The 21,220-nt window shown below is 37.3% G+C and overlaps 8 protein-coding genes across 8 annotated transcripts, besides 1 other annotated feature; 7 read left to right on the top strand and 1 right to left on the bottom strand.

The window, feature by feature from the left end:
- Positions 1-1,093: 1,093 nt before the first annotated feature.
- Positions 1,094-1,305: a mobile genetic element.
- Positions 1,306-3,813: 2,508 nt separating this feature from the next.
- TVAGG3_0796650 (uncharacterized protein) lies at positions 3,814-4,569 on the top strand (the record flags this gene model as incomplete). The annotated part of the gene is made up of 1 exon (XM_001300545.2): positions 3,814-4,569. One exon carries the CDS (start codon positions 3,814-3,816, stop codon positions 4,567-4,569), a length of 756 nt encoding a protein of 251 aa, XP_001300546.2.
- A 1,389-nt stretch (positions 4,570-5,958) lies between these two features.
- On the top strand, positions 5,959-7,320 carry TVAGG3_0796640 (DDE endonuclease family; the record flags this gene model as incomplete). The annotated part of the gene is made up of 1 exon (XM_001300544.1): positions 5,959-7,320. The coding sequence occupies one exon, from the start codon at positions 5,959-5,961 to the stop codon at positions 7,318-7,320; it is 1,362 nt and encodes a 453-aa protein (XP_001300545.1).
- A 728-nt stretch (positions 7,321-8,048) lies between these two features.
- TVAGG3_0796630 (helicase) lies at positions 8,049-9,734 on the top strand (the record flags this gene model as incomplete). The annotated part of the gene is made up of 1 exon (XM_001300543.1): positions 8,049-9,734. One exon carries the CDS (start codon positions 8,049-8,051, stop codon positions 9,732-9,734), a length of 1,686 nt encoding a protein of 561 aa, XP_001300544.1.
- A 34-nt stretch (positions 9,735-9,768) lies between these two features.
- TVAGG3_0796620 (uncharacterized protein) lies at positions 9,769-11,073 on the top strand (the record flags this gene model as incomplete). Its single annotated transcript, XM_001300542.1, has 1 exon — positions 9,769-11,073. The coding sequence occupies one exon, from the start codon at positions 9,769-9,771 to the stop codon at positions 11,071-11,073; it is 1,305 nt and encodes a 434-aa protein (XP_001300543.1).
- Positions 11,074-11,103: 30 nt separating this feature from the next.
- TVAGG3_0796610 (uncharacterized protein) lies at positions 11,104-11,400 on the bottom strand (the record flags this gene model as incomplete). The annotated part of the gene is made up of 1 exon (XM_001300541.1): positions 11,104-11,400. One exon carries the CDS (start codon positions 11,398-11,400, stop codon positions 11,104-11,106), a length of 297 nt encoding a protein of 98 aa, XP_001300542.1.
- A 653-nt stretch (positions 11,401-12,053) lies between these two features.
- On the top strand, positions 12,054-12,830 carry TVAGG3_0796600 (uncharacterized protein; the record flags this gene model as incomplete). Its single annotated transcript, XM_001300540.1, has 1 exon — positions 12,054-12,830. The coding sequence occupies one exon, from the start codon at positions 12,054-12,056 to the stop codon at positions 12,828-12,830; it is 777 nt and encodes a 258-aa protein (XP_001300541.1).
- Positions 12,831-12,868: 38 nt separating this feature from the next.
- TVAGG3_0796590 (uncharacterized protein) lies at positions 12,869-14,419 on the top strand (the record flags this gene model as incomplete). Its single annotated transcript, XM_001300539.1, has 1 exon — positions 12,869-14,419. One exon carries the CDS (start codon positions 12,869-12,871, stop codon positions 14,417-14,419), a length of 1,551 nt encoding a protein of 516 aa, XP_001300540.1.
- Positions 14,420-14,476: 57 nt separating this feature from the next.
- TVAGG3_0796580 (uncharacterized protein) lies at positions 14,477-15,070 on the top strand (the record flags this gene model as incomplete). The annotated part of the gene is made up of 1 exon (XM_001300538.1): positions 14,477-15,070. One exon carries the CDS (start codon positions 14,477-14,479, stop codon positions 15,068-15,070), a length of 594 nt encoding a protein of 197 aa, XP_001300539.1.
- Between the last annotated feature and the right edge of the window lie 6,150 nt (positions 15,071-21,220).

Raw genomic sequence — 21,220 nt, 5'->3', positions numbered from 1 at the left:
AAAGATATATAAAATTTCAATAGGCATACAATATTTCAATAGACATATATGATTTCAATAGACCTATAAGAATTCAATTAACATATATTATTTCAGTAAGGTGGAGATTTGTTCAACTCATGTTCAATATTATAAAATATATATCATTGTGAATATAACACCTATAAAATATAAAATTATCAGATGATTTTAAATTAAATTGTAAGCAAATAGTTCGATATTCTAGAATGAAATGGCTGCCGATGACTTCTTGATAATGATTTCGCCTGTGATAAATCGATAAAACGCCATCGAAGCCATCGATATGCACTAGTTCTGGATGTAAAGTGGAAAATTATAGTATAACTTATATTGCTGATGACTCGTAAATGGACAAAGTATATTTTATTCGAATGGATGTTAGTTTTTATGATATTTCTATTATACTATATATGTCAAATCATTGTATAATATATATATAAGATAAATAGCCCGAATTTTTTTTTATAAAAAAAGTGTTTTTTCAAATTTAATAATAAATATTTTATTCTGCTTATAAATCATATTGTCTTGTAATATTTGATAAAATTATCACTGAATTCTTAATTAGTTTTTTAAAAAATATCAATTTTGATTTATTGGACTTGAAAATATTTTATTTATATTATAAATCATATTATCATTTAGTGTTTATCAAAATTATGGTTCTTCGTTTTGTAGCTATATTTTGAATGACAATAGAAAAAAAAATACTAGAAACTAAATATGTATTTAATTTTATAAGTAAAAATTCACATAATGATAATATATTTGTGAAGTTTATTTGAAGAAACGATTTTTATTAATTCAATTTTCATTATAGCATTATTTAGGTGAAGTGCTCTCAAATTGTGAGCCAGACAAATGTTTAATGGCTGCAATAAAGGAACATAGCTCAGGTGCGTTTGCATTGAATATTTATCGTTTTGATTTCACAAAACATCGTTGCGTTTAATCAAAAATTTGATTAACTTAATAAATTTAAAGATTAAGCGATCTCATTTTAACACAATCGGTAAATTCAATACGTCTATGAAACAAAGCCATAATTTCTCGTAGTATAAAATATTTGATAAAATTTTATCGCTTACAGAGGTGGAATTAAAGGGTGAGAGATATATAGATAGACTATATATCTCTCACCTTTAATTCCCTATACAAAGTTCGAAAACTTGGGTGCAATCAGATCTGATTGCACCCAAGTTTTCGAACTTCATGTAAAGAATTGCTTGCTATGATGTACTGATCATGAATCAGTACATCATAGCAAGCAATTCTTCATCTTAAATATATTTTTCTTAATCAATACATAACTTGTTCGCAATTTGGTTTTAGACGCTATATTTTAATCTAATTTCGATTTTTTATAAATCGCGTACTTCTAATAAAACGCGATTTCAAAAACAATCGCGATTTTTTTCTGTTCGCAATTTTTCAGAAGTTCGCGATTTTATAAAAAATCGAAATTTTTCTTTGCGATCGAGATTTTAAAATTCGGTTGCGATTTTGCCTATTACACGAATTTAGAATATTAATTGATTCAAATTTAACTGCAGTAGTAGATGAGTGCGGGTTGTGTGACTTTTTTTGTTACATCTATATATAGACGATGCATTAAAATATATTTATTTATAAATCATTAAAAAATTAACATTAATTTATAAATAATTTATTTTTTTATCTTTTATAAAAGAAGCTATATATATATAGATGATGTCAGATATATTATGATTAGAATACAATTGCTAAAATCGAGTCTAATATTTTAGAATATTTTTTTAAGATATTTGGGATTGAGTATTCATACTATGTGATTTTCATAACCAATGAATGTGCCCTACAGTATAAGTAAAAATAAGAATAATTTTTTTTCAATTTGATATCTTTTTTTAAAAAAGTGTGATTTTCACAAAAAAAGTGTTATAGTAGTAGGATTATAGTCCATACAATACTATTGTAATCTCTTTTCTCGAATTTAATTTTTCAATTAGCAATTCGAGAAAAAAAATATTACTTAAAGGACGACTTATCACTCCGAAAAAGACCAAAATTAAGGACGTGATTTTTTTGAAAGTTCGCGATTTTTCAAAAAGTCGCAATTTTTTCCCGAATCGCGATTTTTTTAAAAAAAATCGAAATTTATCGTTCAAATCGCGATTTATTAATAAATCGCGAAAAAATTCTGTTCGCGATTTTTAAAAAATCGCGATTTAAGCTAAAAATCACAATTTATCATCAAAATCTAGATTTAAAAATTCGGTTGCGATTTTGCCTAATATAGATAATGTTACACCAATCATGAAAGCATTGATAATGTCAAGCCCAAACGAAACAATTTTCAAAATGAATGATAAATTCAATTTGCAGACTTATCAATTTACAAACCAAATCAAGTATGTTTTATCTTTTGCATACAATATCTCAGAGTTATTTTCTACATTTAGAAATCCATTACTCTCTTCGATTGTTTCAACAAATAATATTATATCAGTAATGAATTTGAATGAAAGCAAAGTTATTCGTTTAAAGATTCATTTAATCTTCCATGAGGCCCTAATTCAAAATAATGATTTTATGTACAAGAACTTTAATGTTTTGAATCAAATAAAAAACAATGACCTTCTGAAAATTTTAGCAAAAGCTTGTTTGAAAGCTGACAAAAAAATTCAAGCAGATTTTGAACAAATCATGGGTATTAAATTTACAGCGATCAAACAATTTCATGAATCCATAGAAAAAATTCCAGTTGATCGGTCTCCAATTACAATAGATGGTTGCCATATTTGTTTTGAATGCTCTAAAAATACTGATATTGAAAAACTCAAATCAATGCAATTAATTATAATAAGCCCTGGTATTCATATCAATGTGTTAACTTATGAACAAACATTGAAGTTTTTGGAACAAATGCCAGCATTTATTCATTTGGGCCTTTCCAATATAAGTTCTGATCGATCTGTAAACTTAAATTATTTTCTACTTCAAAACGAAGATTATTCCCCTTTAAAAATTTCTACAGATAATTATTATTACTTTAAGATCACATTGTATGACAAAATCGTATCCTTTGAATATTCAAAAGTATCAGATACGTTGTGGATGATTACTGTACCAAAAAACATGAAAAACATAAAATTACCCAAAGAGTTTTCAGGGAGGTTAAAATGGTACATTCAAATAACGAAAGTTGATCTCCCAGGACATCCTCTGCAAGATGAAATACAGGAAAAAATAAAGCATGATAATGAGATTGGTGATATCTTAACTTCATATCCCGGGAAATTTTATGTAAATTATAGCACAACGATAAGAAGTGATAGTTTATTCGTCAATGGAAATCCTATAGAATTTCTTATATATATTCCAAGCGAATCAGGAAATTTGGCGTTGGAGTGTAATTTAATTCACTTAGATGCTACTTTTTCATGGCCGAAATATATATTTATTTTTCCTCGTGGTAATTACTATATGCGAGGTTACCCTCTAGGGATATACATAGGGCGCAGCGAATCATCCGCTGCTTATCAACGGTGGCTTACAGCCATGAATATTGAATTTAAATCATTAAACATTATGGAGCACTTTTCAAGAATCAAATGGATGAGCGATTTAGGTACTGGAGTTTTAAAATTTTTGAATACGAATCATTTCCAAAATTATATCTGTATTAGGCACTATCTCGGAACCATGGGCAATAATACTTTACTACATGTTTTTGCTCTGATAGTATTATTATCAAAATCGGCCCAAGATTTTGAGGACAATTACAAATGTTTTGATCCATCGGTTCAGAAAATGTATGCTACAAAGAATATATCAGATGAGCAGCTGGAAAAATGGAAGCAGATATATAAAGATCAAGAGCATTTAGCAGCATACCACCGCATTCCACCTATAAGCACTAATAATAGTGCAGAGGGTAAGCATAGACACATTAACGAACTTGCAAAAAAAGCAAGAAACTTTTCTACTTTCATCAAATTCATTCTGAATGATACTATCATTAGGATTAATGAATCAATTGATCCCATTAATAAGCAAAAACGCGAGAAGAATGACTTGTTAAACGAAAAATGCATACATTGCGGATTCTCCTATAATGATATTAATACTGATAAGAATCCTTGTAAATATTGCAAGGATTTCTTTATGAATAAGAGTCATGTTCCCTCTGCAGGCATACATGTTATGAAAATAGGAGAAAACGTAGGTGAAATCATAGAATTCCCAATCGATAAAAATGTAGGTGATCAGGATGAACTCGTGGATCACAAAGAAAAGAGTTCGCCGATCGAAATATCAAAATACGCAGAATTTATTGATATTGACGATAAAAATAAAGCAGTTTTAGTCGTAAAACTGCTTTATAATCTTGAAACGTTCCAAGATGCCAAAGATTTAATCAATTCTCTGGAAAAACAATCAAAAAATTATGAATCTGCATTACAAAATAAACCAGAAATTTGGTTGGAAAAATACTTGCCTGAATTAATGAAGGAAGTAAAAGATGCGAGAGCTGCTAGAATGAGATTGAAGATAATAAAGAAGTAGAGATGATGAGTGAATAAAAAGTTTGTATTAAATTTGTATATAAAAGAATTGTAAAATATAAAAATAAAGAAGTGGTTGATAGGAATTTGAAAATTCGTTGGGTGCACATAAGTTTGATAAATATATTTATGAATATTAATGTCAAATTGGGTGGTTGCATATAGTAATGAAAAATATATTAATAAAAATTAATGTCAAATTGGTTGGTTGCATATAGTAATGAAAATAAGATTAATAAAAATTAATATCAAATTAGGTGGATTCGTGATAGAATGCTTCTGTCTATGTGTGGCGTGAGTTAGCATCGGGTTGTTGCGTGATAGAATGCTTCTGTCTATGTGTGGCGTGAGTTAGCATCGGGTTGTTGCGTGATAGAATGCTTCTGTCTATGTGTGGCGTGAGTTAGCATCGGGTTGTTGCGTGATAGAATGCTTCTGTCTATGTTTGGTTTGAGTGGTGGCTTTCACAAGTTCCCAAAAAGGAAGAATATCCTAAGACAAAAATGTTTCAAGTTGTTAACATTTTTTATCATTTTATTCTAATTCTTAAAAATTTGAATATGCCATTCGCAAATCATGATTTTGCAAAGTTTCGAAGCGCAATGACTTAATTTGTGGTAAATTTCTACTTTGCTTCCGAAGAACAAGTGTGGGCAACGGGTTTACATCTATTGGGTGTTTCACAAACATTTATCGGCAGATATATAAATGCAATTTTTTATAATTCCGTTAAATATAGTCCAAAGGCTATGGGTAATAAAGTAGCTCGGTGCATTTGGGCTTCATTAAATGGAGATAGATATTATTTTAATAAAAACACCTTAAATGATGCCACAGTGTCACAAGCAGATGAAATATCTTTTCTTAAATATATGGAACAAAAAGTTGAGATGAATAGTGGTTTGACACTTGAAAAAGCTGCAGACTTTGCTTACGAAATAGCATGTGAAAGAATTATGTTTTTACAAACTTTTATATAGCCGAAAATAACAGAGAAAGTTAATGAACTTAACGAAAAAATAGGACATCTTAATAATCAAGATATGAAAGAACAAGTTAAAAGTTTTATCAAAGCTATTATGCCAAAGTTTAATTTTTCAATAGGCAAATCAGAAACTATCGAAGAAGTCCGTAAACATTATTGCACTCGTCTTACATTAGTGCGTTGGATGCTTCAATTTTGTAGCATCCTTCAAGGGATTGATCCAAACGTTCTCTGGAATATGAATGAGACCCATTTGTGCGAAACATCTAAAAAAAAGTGTATGTGATCAACAAAGATCATGTTAAGCAGCAAGTTGAAGAAATCAAGTCCTCCGATGATCATATACTCCGTTCTCATGTGTCTGTTGTTTGTACTTTCAATGCAGCCGGAGCCTACTTTGATCCAATGCTTATCCGTCAGACTAAAAACGGAGAAGAAATTCCTCCTCATATTACAAATGCATGTGTTGGTAAGGCTCTGCTTGCTGCAAATGAATCGGGATACATGACAAAAAAGCTGTTTTTAGATTGGGCTAAGCATTTTATTGCTTTTGTAAATAAGAATTTTGGTGAACCGCATTTGAGAGAAACACACTATCTTCTATTAGATTCACACATTTCACGCAGGAACAAAAAAGCATTAGAGCTGTTCAGAGAACATAAAATTGAGTTAATAACTTTCCCGGCCCATTGCACTCACGCAATGCAGCCGTTTGATGTCGTAATTGCCCATAGTTACAAAACAAAAATTCAAAAACAATACGACTTATTATACAAAAATGCTATCCTCAAAGATCCAAGCAAAGCATCTGAATTTAAAGAAAAAATTTTATATAATGCAGCTATCGAAGCGTATAAGATTTCATTCACAAGAACCACTTGTGGAATTGCTTTTGCATGTACAGGCTTATTCCCCTTTTCACTCAACATGTTATTGGAAAGAAAAGGAATTACACCGCTTGATATTGATGTTGAAACAGAAATTCGACTCAAATATCCCTGGAGATTAAGAATCACATCAACTCTTCTCACAGATATCAATTTTATAAACAAATTAACTGATAATGATTTCAGCAAATCAAATGATCGAATGATTGTTTATCATCATGGTTTAGATGCTGCGCTATATCAGTCATTGCATGCTGATGAACATGTTGAAACATCTCAAGTAGCAGACGTTTCTCAGGAATTTTCAATTGATGTTTCTTCTTCTCAACCATCATTTATTCAGAAAAACATGATACCAAAAGCAAGTAATTTTGATCCATTTTTACCTTTTGCAATGGACTTATCATCTCTGAATGTAGTTTTTGAATTTTTACAATTTAATCCGATTATGAAGAAACATTTTGATTTAAAGATGAAATTGAAAAATGAAGATCAGTCAGATTATGCAATATTGCTCAAAGATGTTGGAAAGATATTAACTTCCAATAATAAATCATCAATCAACTCTGAAATCAAAAAAATTGTTGAAATATTGCCAAAAGATCTCAAATATCCAGCAGACTATCTTTTTTACTTTTTCACAAAATTAGCTAATTTAAACAAGGAAAAAAAATTATATTCGTTCAATATGATAGACCATTTTCTTTTTTATAAACAAAACGATCCTGATATTTCCAATCCAATCGAACCACAACTATTACTTCAAGATAAAAATATTTTCTTGAAGAAACTAGCAAGATGGCCAAAATATTTATGTGTGTGTTGGATTGGGGAATTCGAACCTGAAATGTTATTATCTCTCAATTCATCATGCGAGTGATATTATAATTATTACCCTTTTGCAATATTTTTCAGGAACAAAGATACTAGATCATACTCAATTGCAACTATTTGCGACGTAAAAAATACAGCCAAATTCTTGTTTATTGATGATCTAAATAAAGTATACTGCTACGGTAATTTTGAAGAAATGCTTAGCAAATCGAATGAACAAGGGTATAACATATTCAATTTAATTCTTGAAAGAAAGAAAACAGCAGGAAGATCTTAAATCTGAACAACGCTAAATTGAGAAACAATTGATTTGGACAATTGTTCAACATTTAATATTCATTATAATGTTTTTGTTAAATTAATTTTTGTTCTTAGTTATTGAAATGGTCAGGAAAAAGAATATTATATGCAGTTCCACCTCGATCACTTGCAACCCAACTTTATAATGACATCAAAAAAGATTTATTAATTATAGAGAATATTTTATATAAACAATTTAAAGTAGGTATTGCTGAAGGTCCAGGAGCTAAGATTAATCTACACAAGTATCATATTTATGTTGCAACATATGAGCATGCAGCTTCAGAATTAAGAAATAATCCTTGGGTGCAATTTCCTGATAACGGAAGAAGAAATATTTCCACAGTAATTTTAGATGAAGTTCATGAAATAGGGAAAGATAGAGGCCTTATAGTCGACGATATATTATACTATATATATCTCAGAAAAGAATTATATAATATGAAAAATTGTATTCCCCCAGGAGTTATAGCAATGTCAGGAACATTACCAACATGGATGGTTGAAAGACTATGGAAAACATATCCAACATTATTCAATTCAGTTCTTAGCATCGAGGGAGATAATAATGAATCAATAAATAAAGAAATATTTCTCCCTGAAATGCCTACAGTTGAATACTATCCTTTCATAAAGGAAATGATAATTTCTCTTTTAGACGAAAGAACAAATGGATATAAGCATCTTTCTGAACATTTTGATGAAAATCATCCAAAACGAGCAATTATTTTTATGGATACAGTAGCCCATGCAGAAGAATTATACATTTATTTATCATATTATATAAATCAAAAAGCATTCACAGATAAATTTGTCCATCCAAAAATTCGATTTGCAACTCCAAAAAAGACACTATTTAAAAATTTACATAACTTAAAGCTTCAAATTAAAGCAAAAAATGGAGAAGATTTATCAAAAATGGTTGAAAAAATGGAAAAATTGGGAATATATATTCATCATGCTCAACTAAAGGGAGAAATATCAAATCCCAATGGATGGAAAGATGTGATAGAATATCAGATATCATCATGTAATCCAAACGCGGATTTTGTTGCCATAATTTGCACAAGTACACTAAGTGTTGGTATAAATCTTGCACCATCACAAATTGCATTTCTAGCTCCTAATAGTTTATGGACAATTGAACAAGCTAAGCAAATGGTTGGTAGAGTTGGCAGAGATCCAAAAGATAAATCCATATCATTAGCAATGATAGTAGACTCACCACTTTATAGTGCTCCATGTATGACTTCATTGACTGTTCCAAATTCTTGGTTTATTCCACGACTAATTTCGGCTATTGATTTCAATATTGGGATCGATGTAAGAGGATTTTTTGTGCCAAGAACAGCTGCTCCTATTGAGTTTTCTGATATACCAGGAAATGGATTAATTGATTTGGCACAAGAAATCGGATTAGTTGATGGATTAAAATTAAATAACTTGGCTCGTGCAGCATTATGCTTATGCAAATATGATTCAAAATCACTTCCGAGTACTTATTCATTTCTATCATATTTTCAGCAGACATCAGCTTTTCAAAATGAAGAAAATGAAGATAAATGGATAGTTGTTCTTCTATGGGCAATGCTAATATCTAAATTTCCAAACAAATGGGAAAAACTTGATTGCAATGAATTAATACCTTGCGTTTTTTCAAGTAATGATTTAAAATATTCCAAAATTATTGTTAAACAATATGGAGAAACCCATTCAAAATATCCTGGAGATTTAACAATACCTTCAGATTCAAATTTTAAAAAGGTTATTTCATACTTTAATACAATAATTTTGAGCATTGGATTATCGGCCTCAATTTATACAACAGTGGCAAGTGAAAATGAAAAAAGTGATTCTATTATTGATTTAATGATGATTATTATGACCTTAAGTGATTTTATAAACGGAATTCTTGAGGACATTAATGCATTATTTCATGCATGTAATATCACAGGCACAAATATTCATCTTGTTGTAAAATCAATTGAATCTGCATCAAATTTCTTAACAAAATGTCGCAATTTTGGAATGATGGAAGGAATAGAATTTCCCATACTTAATATGAATTTAGATGAAGATATAATGGAAAAAATCAAAAAATTTTCTTCAAATTATGATCCCTATCATCAATACAGGGATTTTTCTTTAGTTTTACAATAAATATTATTTAATTAATTTAACTTCATTTTTTGTAATGACTGTAAGTGAAAGGTTTCGTACCAGAAATATGAATTCTTCAGTTGTAGAAAGTCAAGATGAGGATTTAATTGTATATCATAACATTTCGAATCAAACTTTCTTAGATTTGAAGAAAAAAAGGGATGAATTTATTGATGAATCATGTAAATTAGTCATTTCAACCGGTATTGGAGTAGATCCAAAGGATATTGCAACCGAATATTCAAATCTTATTAATGAAGAATTTAATGATTTTTGGCTACTATTTCTTTCTGATGATTTACTAAATCATTATTCTACTATTCTATCACCAAAAGATAGTTCAAGCGGGAAAATCAGAGAATCTTTAGTTGCGATATCATCTGCAATTGAAAGAAAAAGAAGTTTACAAAGAAAAATTGAAAATTTAATTAATGAAAAAGTTATAGAGCAATTAAATGTTATTCAATGCGCAAAAAATAACGAGGAATTAAGTTCTGAAACATGTGAAAATTTAAACACTTCAAATGGAATCGAAGAAAAGCATAATATTATTAATGTTAGAAATGCACCAATTCTCTATTATGATGTTCCTTCTGAGCTATTTGAAACAATCTCTGATTTTAAATATAATATACAAAGATCTCTCGATGCAAATGATCCATATTATAAAATACAAATTTATTACGGTTTGATTTTATTGATACATGAAAGGATGAAATCAAATAAATATGCAATTGGTAAATCAAACGAAGAGATAGCATCTTTTTTGGTCAATAATAATGTATTTTATGAAAATTTGTCTTTTCATACTTTTGCAGAAGTTGTTAAATTTGAGTTTGAGAATCCGGTTGAATACAATAATGCCTCACTATGCAATTTTACAAATGCAATACAATCTTTTCTTTATGATACTCAAATTATGCCTCAAGATATTCCTTACGGTATAAAGCTGAAATTAATAAATTTTGATGAAGAATATACAGAAGAAAAAATCTTAGAGATCGCAATTAAATTTATTTCATGCTCACTATGCTTATTATATCCTGATTTTAATGTATCATTATTCGCAGGAGCTACATATGAAAATCATGAATTATGCGCTTTAATGAAAATTCGAGTTCCATTAATCTTATTTAATATTGTTATGGATTTACTTATTTCAATAATCCGAGTTAATTCATTTGGATATTTCATTCCATGTAAGTTAGATGAATATTTCATTGATTGTAATATGGAAATAACAAATAGAGTGAAAGAAACTTTTACTCAAATTGAACAACAATTGATTTTTCAACAAGAAGATTCACCAATGAATTTATGGAATTTTTGTTTATGTTAAATTGAAATAAAAGTTTATTTAGATATAAAATTAATAATATTTCCAAATATCTTCTTCTTCATCATAATCAATATACGGAGTATTGTTCAAATAATCATCCCAGAATTCTTGTGAAGCAGCTGGATCGTATAAAAAGATTTCATTTTGAGAAGAATTAATGTCGCATGATTCTTTCACTGGGCTTGGTTCCCGAGTTGTATTAGAACTCGAGTTAATATTTGATTCATTTGATTCTATTATTGAAGTACCTTCTGGGGATTTAGAATCATCCTTAATATCATTTGCTCTTAATTTATTATTACTAATGTCGTTTACTTTGTTATCCATTTTAAAAATGATATCAGAATTAATTATCTTTGAGAATTCAATAATTTTGGAGTTCAAATTTTTATTTTATTTTTGTTTAGCTGAATGCTATTAACACCTGATGATATAATTGAATATATAAATTTATTAGCAAAAGATACTTGCCAAGAGAAAAATCTCAAAAGCAATGATGGATACTATACTTTTTATATTTTAATTATTCTGTGCCTTGTTTCTTGTTTATCATTATTTGCCTTCATGTACTTACGACATATAAGAAAAGTATCACCATTACAAATTGTGAATAATAATGATATCCAAGATTACTTAAATCCATAAAAATTTATTAACTATTTTAGATAATGTCATCATTCCAAACTGTGACATTGATTTTTCTTTTAATTTTTTCAATAATTGTTTTTATTGGAATTATTTTCATTATTTTTTATCTTTTCAAGCCAAAATTTTTAAAATTTTGCCATGAATCCAATGATTTACAAGAGGACTTGCTTAATAAATCAGATGATCCAGAATTAGGTATTATCAGATTTTCAGATGATTTAAATATTATTAATAATAAATTGCAGGAAGCAAGAAATGATAAATTTCGAAAACTTTGGCTTCGATCTCAGAAAACGATTTCAAACGAATTGATTGAAAAACATAAAATTCAAATGGTTGCACATGAAAACTTATTGGAAGCTGTAAGTAATGGGAAAAAAGATTATGAATATAAAAAGAAACAACAAGAAAAAGAAAGAAGTTCAATACAAAACGAAATTGTTAAACAAGATCAAAAAGTCCTAGAACTAATACATAAAAAGCAAAATTTGGATGCTGAAATCTGTAAATTAAATGAAGATTTGGCAAATATATCCGAAATGAGTATTGAAGAAGATAGAAATCATAATAATAGTATTTTGAACTTGATTCAAAAAAGAAATGAAAATGTCGAGAATATTAATCGACTGGAAAAAGAAATCGAACATAGAACAGATATTATTAATAATGGCATGAATAATGAAGTTAATAATGAAGTTAATAATGACTGTATTGAAAATAATAAAGAAAATAACCAATCCAATATATTAATTAAATCAAATAGTTTTGAGAACTTTGATTTAAATGAAGATAAAGATAATACATCAACTATTTCAGAAAGTTCCAAAAAGAAATTTTATGGAATTCTCCATTTTATCTCAGAAAAGATTCTACCAGAAGATAAGCCTCTTTTGGATATTCATGTACCTCAAGCTGGTGATCTAAAAGATAAAATTATCCATCAAATCAAAGAATTAAAACCAACTCAACTTTGTGCTATATCTCAAAATAGTACTACTGGAAAAATAGAAACTTCCAAAACAAAAAAAAAATTTAAAAAAGATTCTGCAGCAATGCTAATGGCTGAGCAATTGAAAAAAGCTCCCTGGAATACCATTGAGCAGGTATAAAATTTTAAAAATTTCACTTTTTTAACATATTTTTTATTATGTCATGGATGCTACACGTTCTTGTATCAATGTGTTCATCAATGTATATAAATCCATCTGGATTAAAAATTCATTCGAGAGCCAGTTTATCTAATGATATTATCGAATCAAATATTTCGTCTATGGATATTGCAAAATGTACATTATCTGAACCATTTGGTATCAATGTATCTTTTACTTATGAAGGAAAATTTGTCTCAAAATGGACAAAAAACATTACAGGAAAATATATATGTGGAATAGGCGATGAGTGGCAGCAATTTCTATCAGTAACAACTAGTCAACATGCTGAATGTAATCCAGCTGGTTGCATATTAGTTTTCTTTTTAAGTATAATATTAACCTTAGCATTTACAGGAACATGGCCAACTATAGATTCAGTAAAGAAAAAACTAGATGCTTTTTCCGCTACCCTTATGAATATGTTGCAGAGAAGTTCTGTCCAGCAGACAATGAATATTTTCAATGCTGTTTATTTGATTGTTCCACCTGATCAAGCCGAATCTTTTGGTTCAAAAGTTGAACAAGTTGCAATGAATGCAGCAGATGAAATGGACAAAACTTTTGAAGAGGAGAGAAAAAAGATGGATCAGGAATTAATTGGTTCTGGAGTTAATAATGAGCGGCAAAAAAGAATTTCTTTATATAGCAAGATTTATATGGTCTTTTCTGCTTTCCTGGTATTTGTGGTATCAATAGCCGTTTCTCAGGTTTATTGCGCTCATATGAAATGGCCAAACATTGTGATGATGCAAAATACATTAAAATGCTACGAACTTGACACATCCGAACTTCCTATGGGATTTATTTATAATCAAAATCTAACTATCACAGAAAATGCTAAAACAAATGATAATCAAGAAATGAAAAACATTTCTTCAAGAAAAATATTAGAAGATGTTCATATCAAAACATATCAAAACAATTTAAACACAGCAGTCGTTTCTTTTAATGATGATGTTGCAATAATTACATCCGATTGTGAATCTTCATGGGTAAAATTGGATGATAAATCACGATATATTGTATATCCATCTACTGAAATTCAATGCAAACAAGTTGATGCAATAAAAATTGGACTTGCAGCAAAGCGTACTAAAGAAAAATGTGGAGATTCTCCGATATATAAAATGCAAAATAAAGAAACAATGCCGGATGGTTTAGCTCATATCTGGAAAAAGAATGGAATAACACCAAAAGCATGTAAAAGGAGTTTGGGGCTTTTTAGTGTTACATGTGATGTAGTTTATGAAGATTCGTTAGGCTTTTCTAAAGAAAAATTGAATTGGACATATTGCAGATCATTATCTCGCCCTGCAAGAATGGTTAAAGTTGATGAAAATGGGGATCCTATTACTGAAGTATCGAATGAAGATTTTAAGGCAGGATTAACTGTTGATCCATTCCAATCGCGACAAGATGGCTGGTATACAGATGGTGTGAACGAAATAATTGTATCCTCAACATTTAATCATGGAGTTGGATCGAATATACTTTTTGAAGACAAGGCTTCCCTATCTAATGATAGAATGGAAAAACTTCTTGAGTAAGATTATTTTACCTACTCTCTTGATGGCTGGTATGCAAAAGAGAATCTTCCAGGACCAATGGTTAAAGCAAGCAATTTACAATGCAGGATGCAATACACATTATCGAATATCAATAAATATAGACAAACGGCAAATACTTGCAATGATGTTAAAGCAGAATTTGTAGATAATCAATTTATTAGATTCACAACAACAAGTGATAAAACATGTACATTTTCAGTAGGATTCGGAAAAGATAAAGATGAGCAAGCTGTATCAATCAAAAAAGATAAAAGTGTTTCTTTGTTTGGCGCAACATCTTGGAGATGCAAATCTTCTACAAACGGTATTGGTTCTATGTGTTCAACAGACAGTTCAACACCAATGATATCTATAGAACCTGAAAATGTCAATTCATCAATTAAAGTTGAAATTGACAATTCTCAAAATCATCCAAAGATGTCAGAGCCTACAGATTTTGGTGTAGATTTAAGATCAATCTTTAGTGGCCTTGGACTTCCAAACATTGCAACTTATTTACTCATAGGTATAGGAGTTATTATTGCAATTATTATCCTTAAAAAGTTTTTATGTTCAAAAATAAATTCACAGAAGCATAAAGTAATAACATTATCTCATCCATCGATATCTTCTTCAGATGATTTTAATTAATTAAAATATTAAAAATTTGATTAAAAAATTCAATTTTATAATAATATAAATTCATTTCTAATTGTATATAATTATGCCTTTTTTAATATATTATAGTTTCATCATGAAAAAAGTTAGATTTTTACTTCAATCACCCATCAAGCGCACATCCATCACGCGAAAAAACCCCTAGTCAACCACCCAAGCACCATACCCGCATCACGCACCCACCCACCCACCCATCAAGCGCACATCCATCACGCGAAAAAACCCCTAGTCAACCACCCAAGCACCATACCCGCATCACGCACCCACCCACACACCCATCAAGCGCACATCCATCACGCGAAAAAACCCCTAGTCAACCACCCAAGCACCATACCCGCATCACGCACCCACCCACCCACCCATCAAGCGCACATCCATCACGCGAAAAAACCCCTAGTCAACCACCCAAACCACCCCTCACTCCCATCCTTTCCCTCACCAACCACCCAAACCACCACCCTCTCATCCCCACACCACCACCCTCACTCCCATCCTTTCCTCACCAACCACCCAAACCACCACCCTCTCATCCCCACACCACCACCCCTCACTCCCATCCTTTCCCTCACCAACCCACCAAACCACCACCCCTCTCATCCCCACACCCACACCCCTCACTCCCATCCTTTCCCTCACCAACACCCAAACCACCACCCCTCTCATCCCACACCACCACCCTCACTCCATCCTTTCCCTCACCAACCACCCAAACCACCACTCCCATCCTTTCCCTCACCAACCACCCAAACCACCACCCCTCTCATCCCCACACCACCACCCCTCACTCCCATCCTTTCCCTCACCAACCACCCAAACCACCACCCCTCTCATCCCCACACCACCACCCAAACCACCACCCCTCTCATCCCCACACCACCACCCCTCACTCCCATCCTTTCCCTCACCAACCACCCAAACCACCACCCCTCTCATCCCCACACCACCACCCCTCACTCCCATCCTTTCCCTCACCAACCACCAAACCACCACCCCTCTCATCCCCACACCACCACCCCTCACTCCCATCCTTTCCTCACCAACACCCAAACCACCACCCCTCTCATCCCACACCACCACCCCTCACTCCCATCCTTTCCCTCACCAACCACCCAAACCACCACCCCTCTCATCCCCACACCACCACCCAACCACCACCCTCTCATCCCACACCACCACCCAAACCACCACCCCTCTCATCCCACACCACCCCCCTCACTCCCATCCTTTCCCTCACCAACCACCCAAACCACCACCCCTCTCATCCCACACCACCACCCCTCACTCCCATCCTTTCCCTCACCAACCACCCAAACCACCACCCTCTCATCCCCACACCACCACCCTCACTCCCATCCTTTCCCTCACCAACCACCCAAACCACCACCCCTCTCATCCCCACACCACCACCCCTCACTCCCATCCTTTCCCTCACCAACCACCCAAACCACCACCCCTCTCATCCCCAAACCACCACCCCTCTCATCCCCACACACCACCCCTCACTCCATCCTTCCCTCACCAACCACCCAAACCACCACCCCTCTCATCCCCACACCACCACCCTCACTCCCTTTCCCTCACCAACCACCCAAACCACCACCCCTCTCATCCCCACACCACCACCCCTCACTCCCATCCTTTCCCTCACCAACCACCCAAACCACCCCCTCTCATCCCCACACACCACCCCTCACTCCATCCTTTCCCTCACCAACCACCCAAACCACCACCCCTCTCATCCCCACACCACCACCCCTCACTCCCATCCTTTCCCTCACCAAACCACCCAAACCACCACCCCTCTCATCCCACACCACCACCCCTCACTCCCATCCTTTCCCTCACCAACCACCAAACCACCACCCCTCTCATCCCCACAACCACCACCCCTCACTCCCATCCTTTCCCTCACCAACCACCCAAACCACCACCCTCTCATCACCCACACACCACCCCTCACTCCATCCTTTCCCTCACCAACCACCCAAACCACCACCCTCTCATCCCCACACACCACCCCTCACTTCCATCCTTTCCCTCACCAACCACCCAAACCACCACCCCCTCCATCCCCACACCACCACCCTCATCCCATCCTTTCCCTCACCAACCACCCAAACCACCACCCCTCTCATCCCCACACACCCACCCCTCACTCCCATCCTTTCCCTCACCAACCACCCCAAACCACCACCCCTCTCATCCCCACCACCACCCTCACTCCATCCTTTCCCTCACCAACCACCCAAACCACCACCCCTCTCATCCCCACACCACCACCCCTCACTCCCATCCTTTTCCCTCACCAACCACCCAACCACCACCCCTCTCATCCCCACAACCACACCCCTCACCCCATCCTTTCCTCACCAACCACCCAAACCACCACCCCTCTCATCCCCACACCACCACCCCTACTCCCATCCTTTCCCTCACAACCACACCAAACCACCACCCCTCTCAATCCCCACACCACCACCCCTCACTCCCATCCTTTCCCTCACCAACCACCCAAACCACCACCCCTCTCATCCCCACACCACCACCCCTCACTCCCATCCTTTCCCTCACCAACCACCCAAACCACCACCCCTCTCATCCCCACACCACCACCCCTCACTCCCATCTTTCCTCACCAACCACCCAAACCACCACCCCTCTCATCCCCACACCACCACCCCTCACTCCATCCTTTCCCTCACCAACCACCCAAACCACCACCCCTCTCATCCCCACACCACCACCCCTCACTCCCATCCTTTCCCTCACCAACCACCCAAACCACCACCCCTCTCATCCCCACACCACCACCCCTCACTCCCATCCTTTCCCTCACCAACCACCCAAACCACCACCCTCTCATCCCACACCACCACCCCTCACTCCATCCTTCCTCACCACCACCCAAACCACCACTCCCATATCCCTTCACTCACCTACCACCCAAACCACCACTCCCATATCCCTTCACTCACCTACCACCCAAACCACCACTCCCATATCCCTTCACTCACCTACCACCCAACACCACCCACCCACTCTCCCCCACCACTTATCCCTTCACTCACCTACCACCAACCACCACCCCTCTCATCCCCACACCACCACCCCTCACTCCCATCCTTTCCCTCACCAACCACCCAAACCACCACTCCCATATCCCTCACTCACCTACCACCCAAACACCACTCCATATCCCTTCACTCACCTACCACCCAAACCACCACCCTCTCATCCCCACACCACCACCCCTCACTCCCATCCTTTCCCTCACCAACCACCCAAACCACCACTCCCATATCTTTCCCTCACTACCACCCAAACCACCACTCCCATATCCTTTCCCTCAACCTACCACCCAAACCACCACCCCCTCTCATCCCCACACCACCACCCTCACTTCCCATCCTTTCCCTCACCAACCACCCAAACCACCACTCCCATATCCTTTCCCTCACCTACCACCCAAACCACCACCCCTCTCATCCCCACACCACCACCCCTCACTCCCATCCTTTCCCTCACCAACCACCCAAACCACCACTCCCATATCCTTCCCTCACAACACCCAAACCACCACTCCCATCCTTTCCCTCACCAACCACCCAAACCACCACCCCTCTCATCCCCACACCACCACCCCTCACTCCCATCCTTCCCTCACCAAACCACCAAACCACCACTCCCATATTCCTTTCCCTCACCAACCACCCAACACCACACTCCCATATCCTTTCCCTCACCTACCACCCAAACCACCACCCCTCTCATCCCCACACCACCACCCCTCACTCCCATCCTTTCCCTCACCAACCACCCAAACCACCACTCCCATATCCTTTCCCTCACCTACCACCCAAACCACCACCCCTCTCATCCCCACACCACCACCCCTCCCCTCCCCCATCCTTTCCCTCACCAACCACCCAAACCACCACTCCCATATCCTTTCCCTCACCAACCACCCAAACCACCACTCCCATATCCTTTCCCTCACCAACCACCCAAACCACCACTCCCATATCCTTTCCCTCACCTACCACCCAAACCACCACCCCTCTCATCCCCACACCACCACCCCTCACTCCCATCCTTTCCCTCACCAACCACCCAAACCACCACTCCCATATCCTTTCCCTCACCAACCACCCAAACCACCACTCCCATATCCTTTCCCTCACCAACCACCCAAACCACCACTCCCAATCCTTTCCTCACCAACCACCCAAACCACCACCCTCTCATTCCCACCACCACCCACCCCTCACTCCCATCCTTTCCCTCACCAACCACCCAAACCACCACTCCCATATCCTTTCCCTCACCAACCACCCAAACCACCACTCCCATATCCTTTCCCTCACCTACCACCCAAACCACCACCCCTCTCATCCCCACACCACCACCCCTCACTCCCATCCTTTCCCTCACCAACCACCCAAACCACCACTCCCATATCCTTTCCCTCACCAACCACCCAAACCACCACCCCTCTCATCCCCACACCACCACCCCTCACTTCCCATCCTTTTTCCCTCACCAACCACCCAAACCACCACTCCCATATCCTTTCCCTCACCAACCACCCAAACCACCACTCCCATATCCTTTCCCTCACCAACCACCCAAACCACCACCCCTCTCATCCCCACACCACCACCCCTCACTCCCATCCTTTCCCTCACCAACCACCCAAACCACCACTCCCATCCTTTCCCTCACCAACCACCCAAACCACCACTCCCATCCTTTCCCTCACCAACCACCCAAACCACCACCCATATCCTTTCCCTTCACCCAACCACCCAAACCACCACTCCCATCCTTTCCCTCACCAACCACCCAAACCACCACTCCCATCCTTTCCCTCACCAACCACCCAAACCACCACTCCATATCCTTTCCCTCACCAACCACCCAAACCACCACTCCCATATCCTTCCCTCACCACAACTCCACCCAAACCACCACCCCTCTCATCCCACACACCACCACCCCTCATCCATCCTTTCCTCACCAACCACCCAAACCACCACTCCCATATCCTTTCCCTCACCAACCACCCAAACCCACCACCCATATCCTTTCCCTCACCCTACCACCCAAACCACCACCCCCTCTCATCCCCACCACCACCCCTCACTCCCATCCTTTCCCTCACCAACCACCCAAACCACCACTCCCATATCCTTTCCCTCACCAACCACCCAAACCACCACCCCTCTCATCCCCACACCACCACCCCTCACTCCCATCCTTTCCCTCACCAACCACCCAAACCACCACTCCCATATCCTTCCCTCACCAACCACCCAAACCACCACTCCCCATATCCTTTCCCTCACCTACCACCCAAACCACCACCCCTCTCATCCCCACAACCACCACCCCTCACTCCCATATCCTTTCCCTCACCAACCACCCAAACCACCTCCCATATCCTTTCCCTCACCAACCACCCAAACCACCACCCCTCTCACCCCACACCACCACCCCCACTCCCATCCTTTCCCTCACCAACCACCCCAAACCACCACTCCCATATCCTTTCCCTCACCAACCACCCAAAACACCACTCCCATATCCTTTCCCTCACCTACCACCCCAAACCACCACCCTCTCACCCCACACCACCACCCCTCACTCCCATCCTTTCCCTCACCAACCACCCAAACCACCACTCCCATCCTTCCCTCACCAAACCACCAAACCACCACTCCCATATCCTTTCCCTCACCAACCACCCAAACCACACTCCATATCCTTTCCCTCACCAACCACCCAAACCACCACTCCCTCCTTTCCCCACCAACCACCCAAAACCACCACTCCCATATCCTTTCCCTCACCAACCACCCAAACCACCACTCCCATATCCTTTCCCTCACCAACCACCAAACCACCACTCCCATATCCTTTCCACTCAACCAACCACCCAAACCACCACCCCTCTCATCCCACACCACCACCCCTCACTCCCATCGTTTCCCTCACCAACCACCCAAACACCCACTCCCATATCCTTCCCTCACCAACCCACCAAACCACACTCCATATCCTTTCCCTCACCAACCACCCAACCACCACTCCCATATCCTTCCGCCTCACCAACCACCCAAACCA

The sequence above is a fragment of the Trichomonas vaginalis genome, chromosome VI, assembly GCF_026262505.1.
Source record: "Trichomonas vaginalis G3 chromosome VI, whole genome shotgun sequence".
NCBI classification, from domain to species: domain Eukaryota; phylum Parabasalia; order Trichomonadida; family Trichomonadidae; genus Trichomonas; species Trichomonas vaginalis.
The sequence above is the reverse complement of the archived record's forward strand: the minus strand, read 5'-3'. Positions and strand labels throughout refer to the sequence as shown.